Genomic DNA, 11530 nt, shown 5'->3' with positions numbered 1-11530 from the left:
CAGTGAACAAACAGCATCGTGAAAACACAGCGGACAGGTCAGTGAAAAAGTTGCGGAGACGCTTAAATTAGAGTTGAGGAATAAAACAATACTCCATGCCTGCACGTCTCACTGTCGCTGTTTAGATAATCATCTGAAAACAGAGAGAGCATGGCAACACTGCAGACTGAAAAAGTACAAAAGAAGTAGAATGGGTTTAGAGCTAAAGATATTCATCTCTTAAACTGAAATAAAATCAGTAGCAATACTTTATTATGACAAACGGTGTATGAATACTTCAGCAAAGCATTGAGCAGCATGCAGAGAGCTGTGGACCTCTGGGGGTCAGTGAGAGACGGGATGCTCCAACCACACATCACCTGTCAGTGACCCAGAAGAGGAACATCTGAAATGGGAAATATTGTCTCAAACTGTGTCCCCTTTATGAAATCTTCATGCTACAGTTCAGTTCAAGGCTAATGCCCATTGGCTCAGGAAATAAGACAGGATGCCGTATGGTTGTGTAATTTAAGGATGATTAGTTGTGAATCTGTGCAGAACGTCATCAGTTACCAACTGAGGGGCGAATTTAGATCTTATGTTCCAGGAAAAACACTGAGAAGATCTTGAAAACTTTTTGAAATGACTTTTAAGACTCTCAGTTAAAAGCTGCCACAGGCCGCTCTGCTGCTCCTGACCCAAACGCTCACCATGACGGGCCTACAGTGGCCCACCTAACGGACTGCTTTGTGTTGCTCTATCACATGAAATTCAAACACGTTGAAATATCCATTTGTAATGAGAAACTGTGCAAAGGTTCAACGTGTATAATTATTGCGCAAGGCAGTCAAGTCTGCAATAATCACAATGCTGAAAATGACAAATGCCCTCTGACTCGTGTGGATCTATTTGCATATTTCTTTCTTTAGACGTGACAAATAACTAAGAGATTTTCTAATTTAAAAGTCTTGCTGTCGTTACACTTCCAGCTGGTGAGGTATTGTAATATATTGGCAGAAACAACTTTCAGACCGTCCAAACACTTGCTTTAGAGCAGGCCTTTCACATCATTGTTCCCCATATCATTAGGGATTAGGTGAGAGGTAGCAAGTTGATTGCAGTTCATCAGTTTGAGTCTCTAAATCATCACCGTATAGCAGCTTTCAGTCACTCACATGCACCCTGAGAAAGTGGGAGAGAATGAAGAAGCAGATGTGATTGTTTGGGAGGAAGTTGCAGCCAAATCTTCTCTAATACACTTTGCTACCAAGACAACAATGAGTGTGCATAGCAGTTTTCAATTGAAACCTCTGTGCAGGCAAATCCTTGTGCTTATGCGAGCTTTTCCTTAGCTTTTTCTTTATCACTCAGTCTTTACTGCAGTGGGAGTTATGTTTATTTAGAAAAACACACATCCATCCCCTTTCCATGAAAGTTTAATCCTCTTACAGACCTGTTATTTAGGTTCAGCCAAACCAGTCAAATTACTGTCGAACAAAAATTGAAAAAACTGGTTTGGAGCCAGATGCTGTTCTTAGCTTCATCACAACAAAGTGCAGTGCAAAATCAATATTACTAGGATTAATAATGAAGTCATTTCAAAATGTTGGAAATACTTGGTTTTCACAGATCAAGAAAATGTTAAAACATTTTAGAATCTGGAAATTAGTTACAAATATAACATGCATGGCCATCCATGTAACTTTTTCAGAAATGTAGACTATAACTGCTGACATCAGCGACCGGGATAAAAACAAAAATGCAGTTAATTTATTTCAAATATTAAAGGAATTGTTTAAAGAAATGAAAAAAATCTCTCTCTCTCTCTATATATATATATATTTATATATATATATATATATTACATAAAGCCACAAGGATTAATGTCAGAGGTGTAATGCATAATGTTGGCACTTTTTGGAAAGGTGTCAATCAGCAGGGCCATATGCTGCAAGTCTAAGTGCAATTGGACATAAAAAGGATTTTAAAAAGAGGTAAGTGTTTGCCAGATTGGAGACAGATCACTCATCCAGGCAATCAGTTACACACAAAGAGAGGAAATAGTTTGTGACAGAAGAGTTGATGCATAGCTGTGCTTTTTTTTTTTAAGCTTCCCTTCAAAATATAGTTACCCTTTTACTATTAGAAATTATTTGTTTTTATTCTAAAAAAAAACAATTTAAATGCATTTTGAGTTACAGATAACTGATTTCATGCTGCTTTCAACTGATCTGAGAAGCTAACATATTCTATGCTAATGAAAAACAAACAGCTGCTTCCTACGACCCCAAGATGAGAAATAATGGGGAGTTTTACAGACAACAACAAAAACAGGAACATTTTAAGATATAACAGAAGAATAAAAAAAAAAAGCTCCAACAGGAGAGCATCTGTGCAGCACAGAGTCTCTGGGATCGTTATGAGGTACCCTTGTTCTGTCAGTAATGGCAACAGCTTTTACTTAAAACAGGGAAAATCAAAAGCTAACAAGAAATCTATTGAGTGCAGGGAAAATTTAAACTAATAAATCACAAGAGGAACACAGGACGGCTGCAACACCCACTGAGAAAAAACAACTAATATTTATACTGGGGAGCTTGATTGCTGGAATGCTAAACAGGTGAGTTAATGAGGAGATGAGGGACAGTTGGGGAGTGCAGGAAGCAAAGACACGGAAATAAATTGATATAGAGAACAGAGAGCTGAACTAAATACAAACCAACACAAGGAGAGGAGTCTGAACCAGTCAATATCCACAACCTATTCAACTGCAACTGTCATAGCAATATCTGTGGGGAATAGCAAAATGAAGTAGGATTATTCATGCAAAGTCTGCATATCAATAACATTTTGCGGCAGTTGGATCTACTTTGCTGCCTTTTACTCACAATATTATGACAATATTTTTAGAAGGCAATATGCTAAAGCTCACAAAGAGTGTTGAGGAACGTGATGAAGAAAAAGTAAGGTGCGTTGATCGTAAGCAATGTTATCATCACAATATTTAATAATATTACAACAACTATGTTTTCACACATTGGGTCCAAGCGTTCTTCAGCGACTGCAATGCTCCACACACTGATGTTGCTTCATGGTTATGACATGATTTATTGCACAGTTCTGAATAAAACTATTATATATAAACTGTGTGGTTTATCATTGTTGCTGACTTACACAACACTCTCACCAAAAGCAACAATAAATGTTGGAGTATGCCTGCTCTGGACTGGAAAACATTACTGTCACCAGATGTTTAGCCGACATAAGCATCAGATTCGCTGCACAAAACAAAGTGGAACACAACATCTGGACTTTTAACTTTTAGTTTTCTTCATATTATCGTTCTGGGTTGCACAGCGTTCTGACATCACAGAAGAAAAGCAGGTAAATATGACTGTTTGCATGTTTTCACTTTTCATCCACAAGCACATTAGACGAAATGTGCTGCTTACAGAAACAAGAAAATGGCATGCATGGCAGGAGGCACCGTTTGGTATGAGATATAATGTCTTGGAGTCAAGTCAAAGTGAAGTTTGTCTATCATTCTTTAATTTAACCAGGTAAAACTCATTTTCAAGAGGAACCTGGGCAGAAATCTGCAACACACACCAGCACGGTTACACAACCTATCCATCTGTCACTACACAAAAACAGGGAGTGTTAAGTTATTAGTAATTTAGCATCCCGATTAGCTCATCCCATGAACTCAACTGGGATCTTTTCCAACATGCCATCACCTTTTGTAGCACCTCCTCGTTAAGCTGCAGAGCTGTGTGCGTCCGGAGTCTTCACTGTGGGCTGTTAAACTGAGCAGTGGTAGACAAGTCGACTGATGAGTCACATGGGAGCGCGTGTCTTTGACTGCTCCTTTGGAGCATTTCAATCCATTTCTGATAAGTGATACTCTGTTTTTAATGTGCACAACAATGAATGCTCTGAATAGCCATGCCACCTTTCTGGTGAAGGAAAATGATGCTAAGTTTAACTCAACAGGCTTTCACTGCCAGTCATTAACAGCTGCTAAAACTGCATTTGATCTCCTATGAACCTGACACCTCACATCTAGAAGTGCTTCACATAATACATTTGCTTCCAGTCGGATCATTTGTTTTCAGCATCACTTAGAATATTCTGTTTCCTGTCTCTCGCTGTGTTTGTTGCATTCGCCAACACTGCATGGAGGGATTTGTCCCGGTTGAAATAAAGTATTTAATTTGACGTGTGTTTGCACTCACTGCTTTTACACTTCAAATGGAAAATTTGCATAGCTTGAAGAGACGTCAAGATCAGAAATTTCACAAAGGATTACATCTAGCTCTAAAAATCCAGTTTTCTTCGTGTCATGTTTGGTGGTTGCGAGGTGGTGAGGAGAGACGCAGAGGCCCAGGTTGTGATGAAGGTGATGATGGATTTAATGAAGAAAGCTCAACAACAGTCCAGAACAGGCGGCACGGCAGAGAGTTAGCACACAGCTAATTACCGGTAGCAACTGAAAAACTAAGGAGTGAAAAAGAGAGCTAAACCAACACAGGACTTTCCAGTTCAACTGTGGTGGCAAGCAGACAAATGACATACGACGTACGTTTGACAAGGACCCGACAAGAGAGACAGGTGGACTTAAATACACAGGGAGGGTAATCAGGTAACTAGACACACCTGGGAAGCAATCAACGGGGAAGACGCAGAGACTCACAGGACAGAAGCTGAACACAGAAAACCCTTAAAAATAAATACACAGAAACACGGATCATGACACTTTGGAGAGTATATATCGTTTTTCAGTGTTGTTGCCCTCTTATGCCACTTTTATGATAAAAACAGACACAATAGCATACCAAATCACACCCATCTGTGCCATACTTCTCAGTGCAAACGAGGCATAATGCAGCATTAATAGACTCTGTTATATCACTGTGGAGAACTTTATGCAGACTGGTTTTAATTCAGCAACGATGGAACACTTAAACATAAAGCCCGTTTAGGGTCATGAAATAACATCTGGAGTAGATTTAAAAGCAGACTTTTAAAAACAGACACCTTTGTAAACTGGCTACAGAATGGACTATGCAGCTCATCTAGTAACACACCTGCATGATGATAAATCACTCGTTAAAAATGAAAAGACTGTAAATAAGGTTACCATTTTTAACAAGAAAAAATAAAAATTGAGTCAGCGATCCAAGCATGCAGCATGTCTGATTGCTTACTAAGTGGATCATTTATGATGAGATTGTACAAAGTTCTGTCAAAATCATTCAAGTGCTGACAGCAAGATATCGTGTCTGTGTTTCTTAAATTACGTATTTGCTTCACATCATCCTTCTTATTTCAGTAAGTATGCAAAACTTGGAATGTTCTGTGCATGTATTTGAATTTTTATTTGTTATTCAACAAGGCATCATATCAGGATTGATCCAAAATATTTATGCAGTATCACACCACAATAAAACATTCAGCCAGAACCATAAAAAGGCAAGACGGTGACATGGCAAACAGAGTCAGACAAACAGCGTCAGTCTGGAGTTTCAATCCACTCAGCACCGATGTCATTAAATCTGAGGATCAGGCATTTTTTAACGGGGTAATATGAATCAACAATATACAGCGACAATACTTTTTTTATTTTTTAAGTTAATGTAGAATTGACAGGTTATAATTCATTGTTTTAATGCTGTCTGGAGAAAAGTTTTATGATTAAGTGGGGCAGGGAGCGATCTGGCAGAATGTCAGGAACGATACTTGGAGGAGTCGAGGTAAAGCAACACAACACCACTCAGCTGATGGTGATCACCTGAGTGGTTTATTTAGCTGTCAGTGAACTGGTGCAAAAACTGGATGGAGTAATCTAGACAGAGGACTAACCATCAACCTCACTTCAAATCACAACTAGTTGACTGAAATTTAGATACATTTGGATATTTTGACGCAGCAACGAACTCAAACACACAAAAGACTGGATACTGGATGGATAAAGCAAGTTGAAAGTTAGCTGTTAGCTACTTATATTTTCAACAATGCTTGTCAGGACTGAAAGGAGACTTACAGATTATATAAATAAGAGGGAGAGTTATTTCAGAAAATTACTGATAGCTACAAAAACCTGATATTTATCCAAATAATATTCATGTATTTTAGCTGTTAGACATCAGAAAATAATTACAATATACTTAAATATCTTGTACCTAAGTTTTGTTTTTAAAGTTATGCAAGTTGTTTTATTGTTAGTGCACTCCCAAAAGACCTGCTTAAAAACTTAATAGCTAAAAACATGCCATTGATGAGAGCATGTGAGCTTTAGGCAGGAGGAACAACCATGACCAAACCATCACATTTGAGGAACACTGTCTAAAGCTAACTACTGATTTAATAATATTCTTCTACTTTCTTCAAAGGCAGCCCAACTATGATTTCTGAGTGTGCGACCTTTGCAGAGTCTTCTACGTAAATAGACGTTTTCCACAGCCTGGAGCTACAAGCAGCCCTGAAAACGCTGATAAGACCAGAGGGATTTCACACAGTCAGATGAAAGCAGAAGGAAATCAAACACAACTAAAACGCCGTAAAACGTGGAAAAAGATCCACGTACTTATTTTTATCCTTTCGTACTTATATGTTTAAAAACATACATAATGATTGTTTTTTTTCTATGAAATTTCATGTCGTATTTTTTAGGTGATCTGGGGATAAAACTGCTTGGCCCGCCTGCTGCAGATGCATCTATTTGTCATTTGGGACAGCCACAACTGGGGCCATGGTGGCGCTGATATAAAGCGACAAGAACACAAGGCCATCATATCCATCACTGAAGATTGATTCTCATTCACAAACTCCCAAGCTGCTGACTTGTATGAAAGGACTGACCCAAGTGCAACCCCGAGATGATCTACGGCATACAAAACAAGGCTCCAGCTTGTCAAACAGCCTTCCACTGTGTGGTCAAAAATCACACAAACCATGTCACTTCCTGATTCCTTTGATACATTACACCAAGCAATGGAGCAACTGGGACATTTTACACATTTTCACACTGCTTATTTGCTCGTCTTACCTTGCTGAGTTGACTGGCTGGCGAGCCGCTGTTGTTGACAGTGTGGCATTTGAAACTGAGCAACGACTCTCCTGCGGCCTCCGGCTCTCCGTGTTTGTCCTTGTCGCGGTAGGAGTGGCTGTGCGGGACGGGCAGGCTGGTGGACGTGGGCGTCTGCTCGAGCGCCGTGCAGGACAAACCAAGAAAGTTTGACGGCTTGATCAGAAAAGCCTCCAGAGCTATATTAGCAGACACCTATGGAAAATCCCCCAAATGTTCAGGAGAGCGGGGTAGTGGGGGGAGAAAGAGAAAGAAGAGGAGCAGAGATTTTATATTAATCATTTTGCAGATGCTTTTATCCCTAATGACAGCCAGAAGGAGAGAATAGGGAGAGGCAAGATGAAACAATGGGAGGAAGCAATTTATCTTTGTGTTTCATTACTCTACTTTTCTGATTAAACCCCATCTAGACTTCATTATTCTGAGACAAAAGAGCAAGCAAAGCAGGGAGATATTTAGAAAGAAAATCTAACCTCTCTCTGACCTGAGGTGTAACGCACCTTAGAAATGACCCGATTGTCTTCCGTCAGCGCCAAGTCGGCAATGCGTTCCACACACTGGACGATCCGCGTGCACGCTCTGGCCTCATTCTGCGCCATCCACAGGATGTGCTCCTCCACCAGCATCATGTTGCTGGCTATGCCTGAGATGTAGTCCCCCAACTGCACAAAGACGAGCAGCCACATTTACACACCAGGATTGAAAAGCATTTCTAGCTCGTTGGGTTTCCCATGTTGTAACATCACAAACACAAAATCCAGTGTGTTTTCTTAGGATTGTATGTGACAGAGCGACGCCAACTCTACTACATTATCTATGAAAGGGGAACAAAATGGTTTTCCATGTTTATAAAGTACACTCTGAAAAGTGTGGCATCCATTTGTATTCAGTAACCTTAAACAAAATCCAATACAGGCAACTGATTTCAGAAGTGTGCGTCGTAGTATAAATTCAGCTGTTCTGTGAAGACCGCAGAAGTTTCAAATTCACTTTATTGATCCCAAAGGGAAATTTAATTTTGTTGCATATTCAAAGAGTTACTGTAGTTTGTCAGAGGAGATCAGTGAACAGAAAGCATGAATGGGAGAATCTGTTGAAGAAAAGCCAGAAGAAGCCCAGTTTGGAGTTTAAACCTTTGGCCTACGTTTTTACTCGAAAAGTGACATCCCAACCATTAAACATGGTGATGGTGGCAATTTCACTAAAATAATTTGTTTATTAACTGCTAATTTGCAACACATGTTGTCTCACATAAAAAAAGTCAATTAAATCTAATGAAATATATTCCAAGTTAAGCATCTCAGGCTGATTAAACAATGCAGTCATGTTCAGTTTATTATTCAAATGGCTTAAAAGGTTTTCTATCCAAGGAAACCCAACAGATTTGATCAAGCCACTGATTCGCAGCATTCGCTCCTCCTGGATGAGCGAATGGCAACAGCTAAAAGTTGTTTGCATTGGGTTGTTGACTTTTCCAGCAATCTCTCATACTGAGGGATTGACTAAATGTTGAAAGTCGGTGAAAACATACCAAAAGAGTTGAAACTGTAATTGCAACACTCTACAATGAACAGAATTAGAGGAGCTACAAATGGACATCACTGTATCTTTTTGTTCCATTTTGCAATGATGTATTACTTTTTGTTGTCACATAAATTTCTAATAAAAATAAATATTTTTTTTGGCAATGTGGAGGCAAAGTGGGTGCTTTTGCAAGGAAATAGCTAAGTACAGACACAATTATTCAAACACACACACAGTTAACATCAAATAAATCCCCTCCAACAGGTACATTTATAACCCCAGTCAGAATTGCAAAGTAGACAATGGTGTCTTCATTCATAAAAGAGAGATTTAATTTAGATTAGCAGCTCCAAAGGCGCTTAATCGCTGCTTTGGGATGGCGGTTTGCTATTTACTCATTATATATTTCATTGTTGCTTCGTTTGACTATTTTTTATTGGCTCAATGAGGATGGCCTCTTGTGCATTGTCCTTGGGATAAAAGGACACTAAGAATCTTCTAATAATATCTCCACTCAAGTGAACTATGTTGATTAACCCTGCAAATGAAAACGAATGCAGATTCTTCTAACTTGCTAGCCTCAGCACTGTTCCTACTGCATAATTAACCTTTAGCTTGATATAAAACCTTCCTGTTGCCTCTGGAGTCCAGAGTTCATTTCGGGTAAAAACTGTACTTTCTTACAGAGAAGTAAACCTTCACTCTTACATCTCTTTTTTTCTCCAGCAGTCTTGTTAGTCTTTCCACAAGGTGAGTGACGAAGATGACGTCCATAACGTCAGTAAAGTCAGCAGCCCTGCTAGTGAAAGCCACCAACTGCTGACCCAGAGGCTGGGAATTGCTGATATTAATCGGTATCTGAAATAAAAAGTGATAATTAGAGACAATATTAGGTTAAAATAGTCAGACTGACAGTTTTCAACAATTTTAACAGTAATGTTTTGCAGCATTTCATTTCAGGACTACAAGTACATCTCAATAAATTAGAATATTATGATAAAGTTAATTTAGAACCAGCTTTATTGTCTTAGAATTTGATAAAAGTCCAAAACAGATACCCATGTTGTTACTACCCTGGTGGGCTGGTTGACCTTTCATGACCTGTGGAAACATTTATCATTAAAATTATAGCTGCACAAACTTTTTACACCTTCGCTTTGAATAAGGTGGGGAAGCCAACTTCACTCAGGTTTTTCACCTGCCATTAAATGCCATAAAATAACATTTTTACATTAAACATCTTTTTAATAGGTCTTAAGATATATTGCAATTTCAAACAAACAAAAAAACAAAACAAACATACACTTAAAATGTATTACTCTGAATAATGATTATATCTGAATTTGAATTGAACCACTAAAATACAATGTGTTTGGTGATATTCTAATCTATTGAGATGCACCTCTTTGCTATTTAAAACAAAGCAAGCAAGTAAAAAAAAAAAAATCAACATGAACAAAATGTTTTGCAGAACAAAAAAAAAAAAAAAAAGCAGTTTGGTTTCGTTATGAGCCGTCATACCTGAGTGAGCTGATGCAGCACGCGGGTCAGCTCACTAGCATACGGGCACTGAGTGTAGTCCTCTTCAGCCCACCGTCCAGCGCGATCGCATCGTCGCCACGCTTTCTTCTCCCGCTGGCCGGAGTGCTGGGGAGTGCTGCCAGCCGGGCCGGGGGCAGATCCAAAGGTTGCAGGAGCGCACGGCAGGAAAGCCAGAATCCCGGCCAGAGTCTTCGGCCACCTGGCCCCAAAAATACATCATTGAATGAAATTATTCTGAAACATATTAACCTGAGATTTAGAAATCAAGTTTCATATTCTACCTAAGACACTCCTTTAAATCATATATTTTGCATTAAATATTTTATTGCAGCATTTCATTAGATTCTGATAAATGACTTTAAAAACATTTGCCATTGTCACAAAGTGAGACAGTTGTGTAACTTTCTCCGTGTGTTTGCAAGATCTTTCTGAAAACCTTTCACACTATTTTCAAAAACCCTGTACATGCTGCTTTTCTAATAGATCCAAATAATGAGGAGATTGATCTGAGTGTGAACCTAACATTTCTGCATGCATGCACAACACTTTAATGTGCACCAAAGTAGAGGATGGCAAATGTCAGTGAATGTGTCTCTGATGTAACAACCCAATTCCACTTAAAACCGATTTCTCACATTACTGTTGTTTTGATGACCATGCAAAGTTCAATAAAATATCCTCTGGAGCAAGAAATTAGACTCTCAATAATGTCATCACAGAGCAGCACACAGCGCTGCTCTGCTGACCAACCTGGACGTGGAGTCAGATTGGCTTATCAGGCAAATGGATCATTTTCAGGGCACTGTCTGTTAGTGTTGGGCCAAATAAAGTTTTGTTCACAGTACAAAGCCAGCAAAACATCTGTAGTTACAGCCAGAAATGCATTAACACTCAGTATCAGAAAGCTAAGCAAACATGCTGAAAAGTAGACACACAACTAACATTTGGATAAATATCAACAAAATAAGAAGAAACTTCCTCCTTTTAGCCACCAACCAGCTTCTAACTTCATTCTGGTTGGATACTTGCCCATAACTTATGACACAGTTGGCAGGATCCATTAAAACTTGCTGGCTTTCTGGCACAGATTTACTCTTTTAATCTAATCCAAACATTTTACCCACACTATAGTTCAGGGCTTTAACAACAGTCAACAAGAAACTTAATGTTTTGCTGTTTTATTCCAAAATGTTATGTTGTTGGTAGCATCATGCTCGGAGTCTGTTTCCCTGCAGCAAGTAGCAGGGCATTGTACAAAGTGAATGGAATGAAGAAGAAGGATAAATATCTCTAAATTGTATAACTTCATGTCAAATAGCCGGATGACCCTTAGGGTGCGTTCGCACTGCAGCCTGAAGTGACCCAATTCCGATTTTTTTGACATAATGCGACCTGTAT

The 11530-nt window shown here is 39.0% G+C and overlaps 1 protein-coding gene across 1 annotated transcript in view; it reads right to left on the bottom strand.

Annotated features, from left to right (window-relative positions):
- Positions 1–254: 254 nt before the first annotated feature.
- Positions 255–11530, bottom strand: part of LOC106939291 (adhesion G protein-coupled receptor A3-like) — a gene marked incomplete at its 5' end in the record, with an annotated part of 44412 nt that continues 33136 nt past the window's right edge. Inside the window, 5 exons of the mRNA XM_015021658.1 lie at positions 255–1161; positions 7028–7261; positions 7567–7728; positions 9299–9448; positions 10112–10331. Coding sequence (XP_014877144.1) covers positions 1147–1161; positions 7028–7261; positions 7567–7728; positions 9299–9448; positions 10112–10331 — 781 coding nt within the window. The remainder of the gene's footprint in view (positions 1162–7027; positions 7262–7566; positions 7729–9298; positions 9449–10111; positions 10332–11530) is intronic.

The sequence above is a fragment of the Poecilia latipinna genome, unplaced genomic scaffold (genome assembly GCF_001443285.1).
Source record: "Poecilia latipinna isolate Pla-1442-1.1 unplaced genomic scaffold, P_latipinna-1.0 Scaffold2822, whole genome shotgun sequence".
Taxonomy (NCBI): domain Eukaryota; kingdom Metazoa; phylum Chordata; class Actinopteri; order Cyprinodontiformes; family Poeciliidae; genus Poecilia; species Poecilia latipinna.
This window is presented reverse-complemented; position numbering and strand designations above follow the sequence as displayed.